Source organism: Crinia signifera, chromosome 1, assembly GCF_055691185.1.
Source record: "Crinia signifera chromosome 1, ASM5569118v1, whole genome shotgun sequence".
Classification (NCBI taxonomy): Eukaryota; Metazoa; Chordata; class Amphibia; order Anura; family Myobatrachidae; genus Crinia; species Crinia signifera.
The window spans coordinates 378,179,303-378,197,343 of record NC_139217.1 but is presented as its reverse complement, the minus strand read 5'-3'; the positions used below and the strand labels follow the sequence as shown (position 1 = coordinate 378,197,343).

The following is an 18,041-nucleotide window of genomic DNA, read 5'->3' as shown; positions in this document are numbered from 1 at the left end:
TTAGACAATCAGCCATAGTTATACACAAATAGGACTAACCGGAATAACTCTCTCCAAACAGACATTTAAATTCTTCTTTTGGTTTGGTTTTATTTTCTTCAGAGAAAATCGGGTCTCACCAATAAATTCATTATGGCCAAACTTGTCTTCATCACAAACGGAGATTCTGAAATTTAGTATATATAACAAAATTAAAAAAATAAATAAAGAAACACTGTGTTTGATGCCATATCGGTATACACAGTGAATTTAAAAAGAATCTAAATCTGGACATACATTATGCAGTTATTGTCCTGATCAGAGAATTATTATTGGATTGGACCAATACTTGCATAGTGTATGTTTACTACCAATAAGCAATTATAGGACAGTCAACCATGAAAACTATTCTAAAAGGCCAGACTGACCTGATCATTGGTTTTTCACATTTGTTAGTGTATGCATTTCACTGTATGATATTGCCTCTGTTACTTCATGGGTTGGGTATGGCAAAATGTCTGTGTTAATGTTTTAAAAAATAAATCTATAATTTTATCAATTAATTCTAAATCCTGTCTACAGTATGTCAAGCAAAAAAAAAAGGCAAAGTGAAATATCAATGGCAATGACATTCATTTACCAGATGTTTTTATAATTCAAATATGTTTTTCATACAGTAGTATAGTAGTTCTAGTTGAAATGATAAAACAAAATATAGGCATAAGACAACTCCTGGGGGAGCCCAATTGTCTGGAATGACCAATCACAATGCCCTCTGATCACTGCATTTGCACTATGCAACAAAGGCAACTAGCAATTTTGTTATCGATTTCCCTTGAACTTCCTGGAGATACAGAATAAACGATTTAGAGTTTCCACACGGAGAAATCAAAAGATAAAGATAAATAGTTTTCTTGACCAAAAATGTATCTTTATCATTCATACACACTGCATGATATGCACCTAGTCATATAAATGACATAGGCAAAATTGGACAGCATGATACAGAAGAGAAAGGAAATCGATAATGACCCACAGGAGCAGACATCGTTAGAGTTTTCATTCGTACACACTAAACAATATGCACAATAACATCATTAACGATATCGTTATCGTATAGTGTGTACGAGGCTTAACTGCCTACAAAAGCCTCATTAACTGGAATAATGACCATTTAACCAAAGCACCCAGTACTTTGCATAAATTATGTCTCTTGCTTAGAGAGTATTAATGATGGTATTTGTAATCTTACTGTACATTAATTTTGCTGCTGTGAATGAAATAAAACGTCTTGCCTCAGAGTCTTTCTCTGCAGCTCTTCATCTGTGATTCCATGGTACACGAGAGTCTCATTCCATATTGGATTACGAGTGTTTCTGAGTGTTTTAGTGCGCAATTTGTTTGCCTGAAACCAAGTGAAACATAAAGAAAACCATGCATCTTGCATTTACAATAAGTAAGTACCAGTTTAAAAAAAGGTTTCCCATGGGTAGGATAATTAAAATGACTGTGTTATGTCCTCTCAGTAACAGAACAAATCTAATAAATTAATACATACAGTAAAGCCGTAACCAGTGTGTAAAGTTATTACAGAAACAATGATAATAGACAACTGACATGCGGTGAATAATAATCCAAAAACAGAAGTTAATTAGCAGCAAGGTTCCACTGGAACCACAGACAATATTGTGATGTAAAATGTCTAAAGGTGGCCATACACATGCAGATTTATCTTCAGATCTGGCTGGTTGGAACAAAAACATGGTTATGGATGAGAGCAAATGACAGTTGACCATTTGCTTGGAAATGCTGGAAAATTGACAAACTGTCACTCATCCATAACCATGTTTTTGTTCCAACCAGCCAGATCTGAAGATAAATCTTACTAGTGTATGGACACCTTAACAGTAAAATCTAGTAGAATCACCCCCTAATAACAGGAGTGCTCAGATCAAGCATCTGATGTAAAAAGATGCTAAATACATGAAATACTAATATAATTATTATTATTGTGATTATTATAATTATAATTATTGTAATCATCCTAGGGTGCCACAATATCCAGAAGTGCTGTACAGTGAGGAATTAAATATTCCTTAATTGAAAAGCCAAAAACTAAACTAATTAAAAAACAAACAATATGATGTGTTTCTGCAATGTCCACCAGAAAGTGCTAACCAGTACCTCTACCATCCATTTAAGTCTAGCAATCAAATAGAATTACACATTGATATCCAGTTGAAAGATCACTAATGTCTAGGATGACAATGAATAGGTCCAACACTACATGGTAGACATGAATTTGGTCGATAGTGACAATAACTTGGCAGGTAAATGGTTGATAGTGCTTAAGGTTGACAGGTACAAAAGGTTGGCATAGAAACGTTGTTTTCAAAATGTTTCGGGTTGAGGTTAGGCACTAGTGGGAGGGTTTAAGGTAAGCTGGGTAGACACAATGTGCGAGATGTAATAGGGTGCAATTTTTTGGTCCGCTTAAAATTTGAACCACATTGCACATATAATTGGTTGAGAGGAGTCCCAGAGACTGACATCTTTGGGATTTCCTCAGTATCAGGGAGAAGCCACTGTACTGTCCCATTGGAATCAGCAGAAACTTTCAAAATATTGTCTAGTGTGTACCCGGCTTTAGGTTGTCAGAGGGAATGGTTACGTTTAAGCATCAAGAGGGTTGGGATTGGGCTATTGGATGGAATGGTTAGGTTTAGAGAGTTAGGAGTTTAGCGAGTTAGGGTTGGGCATATTTCAGGGTCACTGAAGTCAGACAAGGCGGGACGGGAGCATCATCGGGGGTAGGGGAGAAGGCCACGTTTAGAGCAGACGCTGTCTCCAAGCACTGCCGCCTTCATAGTGTCAGAACCTGTTCACACAGCACAGCAACCCGGGCCACAGCCATGTTCAACCTTGGTCAAGACCAGGGTTGAAATGCCGGGTTGCTGGACCTGGGAATTTGCTCAGTGGTGCTTTCACACGGCAGATCAAAACGAGTTAACATGGCAATACCCCGGGTTGATTTGGCAGTCTGAAAGGTGAATTAGTGTTAGAACTGGGCTAAAATAAAAAATGTCTGTGTTGATCATTCCATATGGTGACATTTAGTACATGTCAACCATTCATCTATTGATCTAATGCATGTCAACCATATGTTAATGACCTATTGATTGTTTACCTAGACATAGTCAAATGATTTATCCACTCCCATACACTTCTCCAAATGAAAAACGGTCATAGTAAAACCGAATGCCTCTCTTTCTACAATGCCTACATTACCTTACTAGCTCCAGGTAGCAGATGCAGCTTCACATATGGATCAGCTAATCCATTTGAGTCCATAGGCTTTAACCCCTGGAAGAAAAAGGTAATACGGGAATGAATAGTTTAAAATGATAAATAACACACATTAAGTCAGGACAGAATCAATACCAACAGGCGGAGTAAGCTGGTATTCATTTGTGCACACTGATACTGTAAGTGCACCCCAGTTGCCAACAGCTAGTTGACATAAGAATCTCAAGCTTACGTCGCCCATGGATTCAAACAACCACAGAACCCGTGTAATTCATATATATTCTTTATTAGGACAAGCAGGAAAACCAAGTTGTACATGTCAACTTGAAATCCAAGTATGCTCAAGACGGTACTTGTGAGTTATCTGGGCGCCCGATTTCTAAATCGGGTCGGATCGGGCACATCGCATCGCATGCGACCATCGGATGCGATGCGATGACCCGATTTTTCCATAGGAATCAATGGTTAAAATGGACTGAGTCCATTTTAACATGGAATTCAATGGGAAAAAGGGGTCCTTTTCATACCCCTACTATCCAAGTGGGCATGGAGTTGGATATAAACCTGTGGCTAGCGTAGCGAGCCACCGAGCCCGAAGCGTGGCGAGCGTAGCGAGCCCCGCGAGGGGACACAGAATACCGTCCCCTCGCGGGGCTCGCTTCGCTCGCCACGCTTCGGGCTCGGTGGCTCGCTACGCTCGCCACAGGTTTATATCCAACTCCATGCCCACTTGGATAGTAGGGGTATGAAAAGGACCCCTTTTTCCCATTGAATTCCATGTTAAAATGGACTCCGTCAATTTTAACATTGATTCCTATGGAAAAATCGGGTCATCGCATCCGATGGTCGCATGCGATGCGATGCGATGCGATATCGCATCGCATCGCATCTGATTGTATGCCTTAACTTAAGGCATACAATCAAAAAATCGGGCGCCCAGATAACTCATAAGTACCCTCAAGACTACTGTCCTTCTCAACTTGTTTGAGCCGGGCATTTTATGTATTCCATATGTAATGACAAGACAAAGGGGCAGATTTCTTAACTTTTTTTTTTTTTTACTATAAAATGTGATCAATTGTCCTGAATTATTGCATTATCGCATTGCGGATTGGTCCAATTTTATCACATTACATCCGCATCCTCAGATGCTGAATGTGAGAAATCAGCCCCTAAGTGTTGCTATTTAATGGTCCTTTAGCCCAGGTCCAACTTTATGGCTCCACAGCAGTAATTTTAATGTTGAGATTATAAACATTTTCATATTAAAAAAACTCTGCATTTCATATAACATTTCTTTAATTTAGTTAAATTGCTTTTCAGTGTGAATATTATTTTAAAAACCAGCACTACAGATCTGTCACACCTGAACATGTTACCAGGGAATGCCGTTACGATGCCAGTGATCAGGTGGTCAAAATCCCAGCATCAGAATCCTGAGTCACAACACTGATGCTGTAATCACAACATTAGAGAAGATACCAATGGAGGAATCCCGACAGTCAGCATCTCAATTCCTGGTTGATAATATAAGGGCAATGGGGCAGATGTATTCAGCCTTAACAAGAGATAAATGCAAGGGTGATAAAGAGAGATAAACGTCCAGCCAATCACCTCCTTACTGACTTTTTTCAAACACAGCCTGTAACATGGCAGTTAGGAGCTGATTGGCTGAACGTTTATCTCTCTTTATCACCCTTGCAATAATCTCTTGTTAAGGCTTAATACATCTGCCCCATGACTGCAAAATGTTAGCAGTAGGTCAATAAGCACATTATCCAGGCCTGATGAAGTCAAAGATGTTTTGATTACAGAACATTACAGCGAGTCCAATCTTTGTACTGTTCCCAGCTCTGGAACTGGTTGAAGGAGTCCATCTTTGTATCAGCAACTAAGATCCATTTTTGCCTTTAATGAATAGAAAGTTTTGCATATTTCTCCAACACTAGCCAAGGATATGGTGCTAAAGGAATAATATAGGTCAGGTGTTTCAGAAAGCATAACGATATTTGATAGATGTGGACAAGGGCATGATTGGGAACACCATAGATTGGTAATGCACAAGGATGTCATTTAGACAAGAGTACAAGTAGAGATGTAAATCAGTGGTAGAGCTAAAAAAGGCATGTGGAAAATAAACTTTAAAATGTATAAAAGAATTGTTGTTGGGGACCATGTTGTATACTACATGGATGCTTTTTAGCTCTTCTGCAATACTACATAGGCACCTTCAAATTTCTGTTGTTCTTCTAAAGTAGAATATGCCATGGTTGTAAGTCACTAAAGTGTAAAATTATTAAGAGGGTTATATTAGGGGCACAGCAATGAGCTTGGCCATACCCAAGAGCTGAAGTGCTAGCCCATCCCAAACTCCAATTCCTCCTGACAAAAATACCCCTTGAATTGCCCTGTGCATCAGAGCACCTGCTCCTAGTGGCCACATCATGCCTCCCTACAGACCTAGTCAATCTCATCATTGCCGTGCCAATCACTACATGGCTACTGGCGCAATCTTGTCGCCATGCGCATGCATCTATTTCGCTCAAAGAAGTACACTGAGCAGCAATGTTGCAGTGTGGCGATTCCATGCTGTGGGTGAGGTTTTGGTGTGGCAAACGAGTGGCCGTACTGCGGCAACGATTAGCAGGGTGACCTCTGTACTTCTGCCAAATCGGCAAAAACATGCTAAGAAAAATCAACTTTATTTATTTTTAAAATATTATATAATAAAACCTTTTATATATAAAAATGAAAAGCTTTAATATAAGCCAGTTCAGAAGCACACCCTGTAATATCAAAAATCCTAAAAATACCTACTGTTACCAGCAAAATGCCTTTCGGAAAATATTATGCCCGCATTATCTGATTATTATGTTGATATTTCTCACTCAGTGTGCAATTGGGATACAAAATGTTTTTTTCCTAGCCGGAAAATATTATGCAGCAGATGATGAAGTGTAGAGAGTAATACATGAAACTTCCACACTGTGAGTTTCTTGCAGTTCTGCTTCAGCACAAGTGTGTCAGTCAGTCAGTCCTACCACAAACTTTGTTTTGGAAAAAAAAAATCCCTGAGAAAGTCAATAACACTCCAGCATTCCCTTTTCTATTTCCCATTGCTTAAAACAGAACGTGTCTAAAATGTCTCTCTCGCAGCGATGAACCTCAACCACATGACAGGAAACAGAATATGTTGAATTTGCAAGAACATAATTAATTGCCTCAATTTGCAGATAACACTTCTAAATGTTCCTGACAAAGGCTTACTGGGTGTTGAGGGAGGGTGGTCCAAATATCCAGAGATTGTTTTGTGATATCCGTAGCATGGTTAATTAAGACCTCTATTTTAGATGTGCTAATGATACATCTGATAAATAGAAAATTTCACATAAACTAATTTAGGAGTTTTTGGCAGATTTATTATTTTGAGTATAATTGGTTCTATTTTTGATGTATTACTGTTTTAAATAGATACAGAAAAAGCGGATTAAGGAATTATGTGTTTATTTCAACCAAGTACACTAGGATATGAGTAACTGAATATAGCGCTTGGAAAAATTATACCAATTTGATTATATGGCTACCTTTTAACTCCAGTATATTGAATGGCAACCCCAGTATATTGGGAAAAGAGTGCCTTACTAGAGTCTTTGGGTGAAGTGTAATAGGGTGAGAGAATAAGAAAGTAAGAGATTTGGTAAGAATTTTTTTTTATGCGGCAATCATTTACACGGCATAATCAAACTGGTTTTGCAGAGTAAATGATTGCCGCTTTAAAAAAAAAACCTGGAGATTTATGGTGTGGCCACTAGGAGCTCTGATGCACATGGCAATTCAATGGGTATTTTTGTCAGGAGGAATTGGAGTTTGGGGTGGACTAGTACTTAAAAAAAACTGGAGATTTCTTACAAATCTGAACTTGTCAACAATAGTAGCATCTCATGAACAGCATCTATTCATTAGATACAGAAGGACTGTGAGCATTCCAGGTGCTCCCAGAGAGCTGGACATTCCCCCACAGTGATGGAAAAAGGGAGGCGTGGCTTGCCTTACCAGCATTACAATTACCCCACCCCCTTTTGACAAGGCACCGTCCTGTGTGCTTTTTTTGACACACAGTACCAGTTTTCCGGTAATACAGTATGTAGTAAATATTATCACTTACCTTAGCTTTGATAATGGAGCATTGAAGAGAACTATTGGCTTGGTCATATAACAGACTGAATTCCAAAGCTCCCAATGTGGCTATATAATAAATAAAAACACAGGTGTATTTAAAGTAAAACTAGGAGATATTAAGTAAGTAGAAGCAAGCATAATGCTATCTCTTTACAGTACTGTCATTGATATTGCATAGAACTTGCATATGTACTTTCCGTATGTTAACAATACAAACAGTACACGGAACGGAACGGTGTTACGTTGTGAATGACTGGAAAGCAACAATAGAGCTTGCTATGTCACAAGGAAATGAGCCAAATTCTTTATGGCCCATTAATAAACAATTTGTCATCTGCAACAACTGTTCTCCGAAACAGAAACTAAATCAATGAAGCATGTCGCTTAGTGGCTATAGGAAACCATATTCCCTTCATTCTGTTCCTTGTTCTGTAACCGCCAGTGTTTACCATAGATTATTCTTCCTTGTTTGTCTACTCAACAAGAAATGGAAACAGCAGATCATTACTACTGATTGTTCATCCTGCCTGCAATCAGCTAAAGTGGCAGCTGCACATGATGACATCAAATTATGGAAAATGAAAACTAATAGAAAATATTTGCATGTAGGAACTTCATGTGAAGTTGAGCAGGAACTTATTTGTATATCATGGCATGGTAGGGCGTGCCTACAGAGATTAAAATAAAAAACTGAATAACTATAATAAACTATAATAAACTCTAAGAAATAATGCAGTACTGTATGTGTTCATTGGACCAATGTGAAAACAATGTGATTTGCAAAGAATCATCCACTATTCCCATGCACTCACTTGATTCATCCGAGTCATAACTATTGGCTTCCTCCTCTTCATCTTCTTGTGGTGGTGGCGGCTGCCTTGCCGGAGCTGCTGTGACTGTTGAAGGTACAGCAGACGAGTATGATAATGTTTGGCGAAGAGGTCGGTCCTCCCTAACACCTTGTGCTGTGTATCCAGTGGGTTTTTCTTCCCTAGACACTGTGGCTGTGTAGGGCTGCTCAGCTTGAGAAGCAGGAGATATAGGACCACCTATGGAAGAGATTAGTGTCTTCTAAATTACAGACTGATAAGACACCAACACATGTCAAAGACATACCTTTATGTTACAATGGACCACTGACATTGTATAAGAGTACAAAGTACCATACAAGGAACCATAATAAAATGCATAAAAAATCTCTTCACTTACCCAATCTGGCTAAAAAGCAGAAAGACAGAGCTCTTATATAAAAGGGACTTGCACCACATATTGGGCATAATTCAGCTTGGATTGCTTCTGTGACCTGCAGTGGAGTTCCCGATGGTCGGGGAACTGTGCATGCATTGCAAAACTGCAATCGCTGCTGCGTAATTGACAGGCAGAGGCTTTTGTGTGGAGGACAGCGTTGCTGCAATTGGTGGCAATGCCCCCAATTTCCAGGAGTGGCTAGGCCAAGGACTGCTCCACAAGGTGCAGTTTCCATTGGCTACGCAAGTAGGATGCCTGAATAAGATTAGACTTACTTAAACTGCATACATATAGGGATAACACGGCCGATGGCCATGATGTTCCTCTTAAGCTGCCATTACATCGCAGTTTAATGTGATCAAAAATGCAGCCAGAGGGTGGTATGCACCTCCTCCTTAAATTGCATTGGGTAAGGATCACATGTGCTTATCTGCTGCATACAGCTTATCATATGCATTGTTTACTGAATTAGGCCAATTTCTAACAAAAGTACTAACCCTAAACATAGTACTTAGAGCTGATTCAGAAGTGGACACTGTTTTGATTTTTATGTTGTCGATGTTTTAAGGACTGTACAGTATATGTGTCAATGACACAGTGTGCATGCTACAGTAGCTGCTGTTTGATTTGCTGCTGGGAGCATTGCAGAACACTGGGGTGTGTTTTGTTCCCCATTTTCTGAGCTTTCCGAAGCAAAATGTTTAAATAAGTATTTAAGTTGTGTACAGCTCCATTCTGTACTATGCGATGCGCGCTCCCGCGCATCACATAGTACGGTACAAAAAGTATGTGCTGCACATTTTTGTACTAGCTACACATCATATCGTATCGCAGTGCATGCACAATGCATGCGATCCGATACGATGTGTACTATTTAAGTCCCAAACGGTTCCGTTAAACGGACCGTGTATGGGCAGCTTTAGTGTCATCTAGCACTATACGGTGGAAATAAGATTGGTGTATAAGGACACTCACATCTGTATAGTAATATTATATGTTGGTTGAAGAGGTTTCTTTAAAAAACTAACCCTGATCAACCCTTAATATAAAGACAACATATAAAGTATTTCATATTTTCAGTAACCCAGGCAATGATTTTTCAATCGTTCCTTCTGCTGAGTAATGTAAAAATGTATCATTTCTCTACAGTATGTAATTCCTGTTACACGGTAACATAACAGCCATTCTTACCGTGGCCTTCTGGAAATCTGCTGCCTGGAGCTGGCCTTGGTGCTGATCTTCCACTTGCTGGAGCAGCTGTACATTTAAAAAAGTTGTGATTATTATAACAACAGTAGCACACGCAGGGGGGGTTTCCGAGTACCCAGAAACCCCCCCAGGAGTCTAAGGGGCCTCAGCTGAAAGCTGAGGGTCCCCTCTTTTCAAGAGTTCAAGAATTTTTTAAAATCGGACCTTGGAAACCGGAGATATCTGACTTCAAAGCAGTGGTCCCCATCCAAGCCTGTTAATTGCTCTTCCCAGTCAGATATTTCAGGTTTTGTCGGACATAGAGTTTTTCTGAGGATATATTCCAAAAGCTGGGACTCTCCCCCTTTGAGGAACACTAGAAGCTTGTCTCTACTGTGCCCAGAACCAGAGATATCAGCCTTCCAGCAGCTGGTTACTGCTCCAGCTCCACACACCTGGTATGTAGTTTTATATTCTCGTTGGCAGATTGCTCTGCCTCCTGAACTCTGATCCCCTAGTCCCCAATACCATTTGGTAGGTGGTATTCTCTAGTTTTTAATTCCATTAAAATCTAAGAAATCTATTTCCGGGAACTGGAGATATCTGCAGTCAAGCTAGCTGTCCTCCACCAGAAAATTATGAATAATAAGCCCACTCCACTATACACCCCTCCTCTGCATATTAAACATCCTCTATCACCCTGGAAGTTATGTATCAGGGCCCCTTCATTCAGCCCAATGCCCCCTTCTCCCACCTCATCTCCCACCATCTGTGCAGTAAAGGATAATTAGTGGAAATTACTGATCCAGGCCCTACATGCTGAGCGGTTGATATAATACCCCCTACCACCCACGGGACATCAAAGCATATACTGGGTCACCTAAGTGTCCATCTCCGTGCTTTGCTCCGCCCCTCTGGAAACCCCCTTCTGAAAATCCTGCGTTTGCCCCTGAACAACAACAAATATAATAATAATAAGGCTAAGCATATATTGTATTCACTGGACCTGTACAAGGATTTCTGACATGTGGTGCACAGCCACTCTCAATTTGATGGATGCTTAAATCGTGTTCATTAATTATGAATAATAAATTATTGTATCAAAAATTATAGTAAATTATTGTATCAAAATACATGTATTTAAGTAAAATACATTAAAATACTTATCCTGTGTATTTTACTTGCCTATAAAATAATAATACTAATAATAATAATAACTGAGATCAGGCTACAGTGCTCCATGCAGGGTGGTCTAGTGACAGTAAGGTGTGAGATACCTGGCTGGGCAGATTGCTGGCTGGCGCTTTGGTTTGCAGGAGGTGCCGATCTCGCATTCTGGGCCGTATTGGCACGTTTAGCACCTACAGTATAAAAGAGAGAAAGTTACAAATGACGCTGTACTTTCAATAGCAGGAAATAAAATGAGCAGTTCATATGCTGCACCTCCTTAGTTAACAATTAGACTATGGACCTTACTGTAGTTGACTTACAAGTCTGAATATCGCAGCCTTACAAGTCCACCAAACGCCGCCGCCCCCCCTCCCCCCTCAGGGCATGATCCCCCCCGCAGGCATGCAAATGGTTGTTTTGCATAGATATCCATTTGCAGCTTGCATGCGGGGAGGAAATCACTCGATGACCGCCGACCATCAAATGATTTCTACAGCGCTCGCAGACCTAATACACTTCTGCGGAAAGCATTTGGGCTGCTGACATCCTCTGACATCAGCTGTAGCCACCCGCGTCATCACCAAATTTCCATGGGAGCACCCAGCGTTTTCATGGGAATGCCCATGAAACGCTGGGCCTTCCCATGGGTGCAACGTCTCGTCCACTTTATCTCTGTCCAAAGGTTGATACATTTCCCATCCATACTTGGTGGCTTGCTGAAAAGATAGTGCCATATAACAATGGTCCTTGAGAACCAAGGTTGAGAACCACTGCCATATAATACTAGTTTACTAACTGATATAGCACCACCTTGTGCTGCTGGGATGAGTCCCAGTGGATTCAGCATGGTACTACAGTAGGTTTTCATAGAGCTGGAGAACCTAGTTCCCTTTGGGATATTAGTTCCAGACAGGAACTGTGTCATTTTATATCAAGGTAAACCCATGCTGTGTCTTTCCCTGCTAATGTGACCAGTCTAGCATGCTATAACTTGGACATGGCTCCTACAGAGGGATACCACAATGTAAAACTAAACACACCCATCTCTTTAAAAATAATATGTTAAACAATCTTCAAAAATATATTACATTCTACATCAGCGGCCAGGGAACTTTTTTACCTTTTACCCTAAATTTATATTTAGATATGCCGAAGCTACCCCCTTGATGTGAAAGAAAGTCAGTCATATAAATGTAATACACACTGTGCCCCCAGAAATTGATGATATATCCTGCTAGTACGGTAAAACAGCCTGGCAGCCATTGATGATGATGATGATAATGATGATTACCATGTATGGCTGTGTGTGGTACAAACTTTGTACCACACACAGCCATACATGTTAATCATCATCATAATCAATGGCTGCAAGGCTGTGTGTGGTATAGCCATTGATAATGTGATGCCCTAGACTAGAGATGGGTATACCTTGACAGGAGCCTATAACCAGGCAAAGAAACTCGGCACCACAGCGGCAGTACAGACTGCGCACTGCAGAGATGGCCAGGTAACTAGTCGACTCCACTGAAGAAGTGGGCGGACTTAAGTATGGGCCCAGGGCATCACCAAGGGAAGCGTGTTATACACAAGGGTCTGACGCACTGCACTGCGTCAGATCCTTGTACACTACAGTACTGTAACATACACAGCCATGCATGCATATAGAATCTATATATTGATTCTATATGCAATGAAATGCAATTCCTTTGGGTAACATAGAAAAATAGATGTTACCCAAAGGAATTGCATGCCCGGCTGTGTCTCGGCAGCTTGACCGTCCATTACTACCAAGAATTTAATTTTTACCCCATTTGGGGTCATTTACCCCTGTTCCCTGACCACTGTTCTACATAAATCAAGAACACTATTGTATGTGATATTTATATTTAGTGATTACGGAATGGTAACAGTACAGCCACATACATTCAATGCAGGATTCGGGCCGCCGAGAGGTATGCCGCGAGCCGGTAAAATGTTGGGGGCATGGCCTAATTGCGGGAGGCGTGGTCACCCCCAAAACTGTTTAAAGGGGGTGAAAAAACTCACTAAAGTCAAGGGGGGGGATTAATGTGCCTTCCCTCAGCAGCAGCAGCACACACCTACAGCATGTGCTGTGCTGACAGCAGGCTCAGCATGAGCTCTGACGCTGTCAGTGAGACACTCATGCTGAGCCTGCTGTCAGCACACCACATGCAGGAGAGGTGTGTGCTGTTGCTGCCCAGGAGGGACGGAAGGGGAAGGTGGGGTCAGACCAGGGCCCCTCCGGGCCTCTCCAGCAATCCCGGGCCCGGATAATTAGTACCCTCTCCCCCCCCTCTCTGTGGCCCTGGTCTTGACAACCCAACAGTCAGAATCATGGTCATTTTTCATTTGATCTGACAGTACCTCAATAATCTATATTCAATGTACTGACTGTCGAGTGTTGGAAAGTCCGCAATTGTATTGGAAAAGGCCGTGAATTGGATAATCTGAGCAAGTTTCCGACAGGCTAGATCCAACATAAAAAAAAAAATATGGATCTGACACCCTTCAAGTACTGTCGTTGGCAATTTACAGCCTATGAAAACAGAAACATGATAGTCAGGAGAAAACTACTGAGAAAACTACTGATTTAAGGGCCAGATGTACTAAACTTGAAAAGTAATAAAATGGAGAGTGATAATCTAACAGCCAATCAGCTCCTACCTGCTATGTCTCAGGATGTGTTTGAAAAATACCAGGTACAATCACTCTCCATTTTCAAGGCTTAGTACATCTCGCCCTGGTACTCTTCAAGGAGCTTACATAGCTGAGCATATAAAGAACGATTTACTGGTGTGTGTATGTATACTGTATATACAGTGTATATGCATACAAGTTTTAAAACGGCTCCTGTTTTTATTTATACAGTGATCACCACCACATCTAGTGGTTCCTATATGTGAATGTGTGTGCATGTGTACACTATGGGCAGTATTCAATGCTCTGGATTCACCTCTTTTTTCGGTGAACTGGGCTGTTTTTAAGTGAAACGGTGAATCTTTTTACTGAAAATTATATTCACTGTATTCAATGATCGAAAGCGAACAGGGAATGCCGGCCAGTTCCCTGTTTCATAGTCACTGCAATTCGCTGGTGCATTTCAATGGGGTTTTCACTGTGATTCGCCGAGAGTGTATTCAGTGCTAGAATGGAGAACTGCTTTCACCATGATTTTCTCAGAGATTCACTGTTTTGCATTCGACATCTTTTTAAGGTGAACTGGAATGTGATCTTTTAAAATAAAGGTTTTCTTTTTTTTTTGTGTCAAAAAATCAGTAATTTTATTATTTGAAGGGTCTTGCTATTTGGATTCATGAACTTGCAGCACATGAATATATATATATAAAATTTTTTTTTTTTTTACATGACGTCATAAGGGGGGCGGGGAGCCGCTCATTAATATTCACTGCGATAGGTCCCGCTCATTACATATGCACGAGCGGGACCAGCACAGCACACCCAGCGAGCCCCTGACGCATTGAATAGGGGGAGAGGGAGAGAGGGCTGGCTGTGATTCCTCCAGCCCTCCGGATGCCGCAAATGTGCAGAGAATCCTAAACAGGAATCACTGCACATAGTGAACGCCAGCTTTAAATACTGGCCTATATGGAGGCAATATATTGTATGTATGGGATACTGTCATTTGGTCTTCAACAAGAAGGTAGACAAGCATTGGGTCTACATCATTAGGTTGACATGCTGAACGGTCGACATGGGTCTAGGTTAACATGGGTTAGGTCGACAGGGTCATTAGGTCAACCCAAGCATTAGGTGGACATGCCCAAGGTCAACAGTAAAAAGGTTATGGGGTTTTTCATTGTTTTTTAGCCGACAGGCGGTATTTCATGCCCTACCATCCACTAGGGCGTGGTGCGAGAATAAAATAGTGTGCCAAATGCAGCAAGGCACCGAGCCCGAAGCTTGGGGAGCACAGCGAGCCATGTGAGGTGACTCTGTGCACTTTAACCTGTGTCCATGTCGACTGTGTCGACATTCGGGTCAAAAAAAACAATGAAAAACCCCATGTTGACCTTTAAACTGTTGACCTTGCCCATGTCGACCTAATGCTTGTGTCGACCTAATGACCCTGTCGACCTAGACCCATGTCGGCCTTTCTGCATGTCAACATAATGGTGTCTTCCAACTTGTTGTAGACCTAATTATCCATACCCATATGTATATACTTCCATTCCTATGCAGAATGTGCACGTGCTTGGGGTTTACAGAGTGTAAAGCTTCTAATCTAGGCTGATGGCATTAAGACATTTCTCTGCATAGAGCATCCCAGGGGTACAATTTGGTATTTACGGTTTGATATTTTGCATGTTCTGCTCTCTGCCTTGGACCCAGCATGATTTAGTTGCAATGACAAACAATATGAAGAAAACACATTTCAACAGGAAGTAGCTGCAATAATTACTGGGCTATATTGCGCTAATGAAATAGAATTATAGCTGATTGTCATCATATTTTGGGTTATTAAAACATAATTAACATATTACCTACAGAGGGCTGATGAAACCCTCAGAAACTCTTTAAAACCTGAGACCTACGTTTGCTTTTCCTAACTCACCGCGCTAGTCTACTGCAGTATATAATGAGGTCCTATTTGCAGATATGGGGGGATGAGCAAGTACAAAAGGATGAGAAAATGACCTGATGTATGAAGCTCAGTGTGTGAGTCCCATGAATAACTTAGCTGTGCAGTGAGGCGGCTGGGTAGGTGACCTTCCCAGTACACTTCAAGGTGTATTGGGTCCTGGGCTCTTTATGGCTGAAGTTCCAGTACAGTATGTGAATGTGTAACATGTATGATAATGTGTTACCTTTAAAGTAAAGTAAAATACTTGCTTCGACGCTTTGTCAAAATAGAAACAATAGGCCTGATTCAGGGGCACACACAGATCTTTTGCAGAGGTGATTTCTTGCTGATTCTCAAATGGTAACATATGCAGATGCCTGTTTAGCCAATCTTATTGTGTACTACCATGCAATGGACATAGCCAGCCTTGCAATGCCACTTTGCATACCTGAACAATGCTGGTGGATTTGAATTCTCCATCATAGATGCAGAATCTGTTGCAACATCAATTCCTTAAGCAGACCCTATCTGGTGCATAGTCTCCTATGTAACTTTTCTTAAGATGGGTCCACTTTGGCTGCAGTGCTGTGAAAGATGCCCATCACACCTACTTTTTTAGCAAAGACTTTAGGTCCACCTCCAGTCTTAACCATCCATGGATCGCAGAAACCATCTTAAGTAAAAGCGGTGTTGTGTGTAAATACTTAAGCATTGGTTCATGTGTACAGTACAAGCTTCCTAGGCTTTTCGCACAAACATTGGTACTGTGTCCACCTAAAGTTCAGGCTGTGTCTCATTTTCATAATCAGTGAGCCTACTTCATACTTAGGAAGGGTTGCCTTCATTTTTATTTACAGTACATAACGCCTATTGGCTGGTGTAAATATCTGTTCCACCACAAATGGGACCATGAACTTGGACAGAAGTTAGAAACACCAAGGAAAACCGCACTGTATCGCCAATTATTTGTCTCTGCATCTGGGCTCTTTTATGCTTTGTAAATACTTTCCAGCATCTTTTCCTGCTTTTGATTTAGACCCATTCGTTATGTCCCTGATATTCAAGATGTGAGGATGCACAAACCTTGGGAGCTAATGTCATCAGCGAGTGTTACACTCGCCGGCCATTCGATCCGGTTGCATATGGGCGGGGCAGCAGCCGGTGAACGCCCAACATTAGTTATGGGTGCCCCCATCCCCTCCCATGCTAGCGAGGGGTTTCAGACTCTGGGGGGGGGGGGGGGGGGGTTCGGCCAGGCTAGCGAACAGGTCTAAAACCGGAAAATAAAACACTAGAGACCTGGAAACGAAGCACGGAGTAGATTTCCGTCATGATAAAAAAATAAATCATGGAAATGAATTAGAGTCAGTATATTTAGCGTCATTTAAATTAGTAAATGCCCAGATATAAGTAACAAATATTACATTCTGTGCTTTTTTGTTTTTTAGCCAAGTCTTATCCTAATCTAGAAATTTGCGCGGTATTGCTACAGGCAAAGGATAATTTTAATATTTGCAACTTGTCAGAAACTATAATCAAACAAATCATTTTTCCAGAAGGCTATACTGCGTGCTGCAGGCGTTTCATTATAGTTGGTCTCCTGTAATCAGAGATTGTATCTCTGTACAGCTTCCCGCTTTATCTCACAACAAACAGCTCATTCAGGCTTATTTACATAAATGAATTGCATGAGGTACGCAGATCCATACTGCAAGGTGATTTTCACTTTACTGGTTTCAACACGACAGCTTCACAGGGAAGATTACTGTATCTCACAGCGTATTTGTATTGATAACATGACTGGGATTTACCACAATGATTTGTTTCTGTGCACAAGGTACAGCAGGCCAAAATGTAGCTTTTTATGGATGTGGGCTAGATGCATTCATTCGCATTATACTAATGCTGGCCACACACTTATGCGATTGGATGCGGCATCGAAATGCGATGTCCCATCGCATCCGCTCGCATCTTATGGCGCAAAAACCGGCCTCTTTCAGCACCCGATGTCGCATGCCATTTGCGATACTGCCAACGTCGCTGTCACCCACCGCCCGCTAGTGCTCCTTCACAGATCTAACCTACTCAGACTTATTCTGCCAGCAATCCCTCCGGCCCCCTGTCCCCAAACTTACGCCACTGAAAGCGCCCCCTCCGCCCAGTGATTGCATTATAGCAATCACATGTGATTAATAACCTTCGATAAATATTATGTGCAGCATGGAAGCTGCTTGTAGGTCTCATATGAATAGATGCTGTGCACATGCGAGTGACATGGGGACTCCCAAATGCCTCACAACCACCAAGGGACTGTTACCCGTGGGTGGGACAGCAGAACAGTCCCCCAAAAAATGGGACAGTTGAAGGG

General features: G+C 41.3%; 1 protein-coding gene across 2 annotated transcripts in view; it reads right to left on the bottom strand.

The window, feature by feature from the left end:
• RPH3A (rabphilin 3A) overlaps positions 1-18,041 on the bottom strand; it is a 231,623-nt gene that overhangs the window by 28,544 nt on the left and 185,038 nt on the right. For both annotated transcript variants that reach the window (XM_083151441.1, XM_083151442.1), the window contains 7 exons: positions 11,178-11,261; positions 9,904-9,969; positions 8,277-8,513; positions 7,451-7,530; positions 3,268-3,342; positions 1,275-1,384; positions 40-166 (listed from right to left, as the gene is read on the bottom strand). In XM_083151441.1, coding sequence (XP_083007567.1) covers positions 40-166; positions 1,275-1,384; positions 3,268-3,342; positions 7,451-7,530; positions 8,277-8,513; positions 9,904-9,969; positions 11,178-11,261 — 779 coding nt within the window. The remainder of the gene's footprint in view (positions 1-39; positions 167-1,274; positions 1,385-3,267; positions 3,343-7,450; positions 7,531-8,276; positions 8,514-9,903; positions 9,970-11,177; positions 11,262-18,041) is intronic.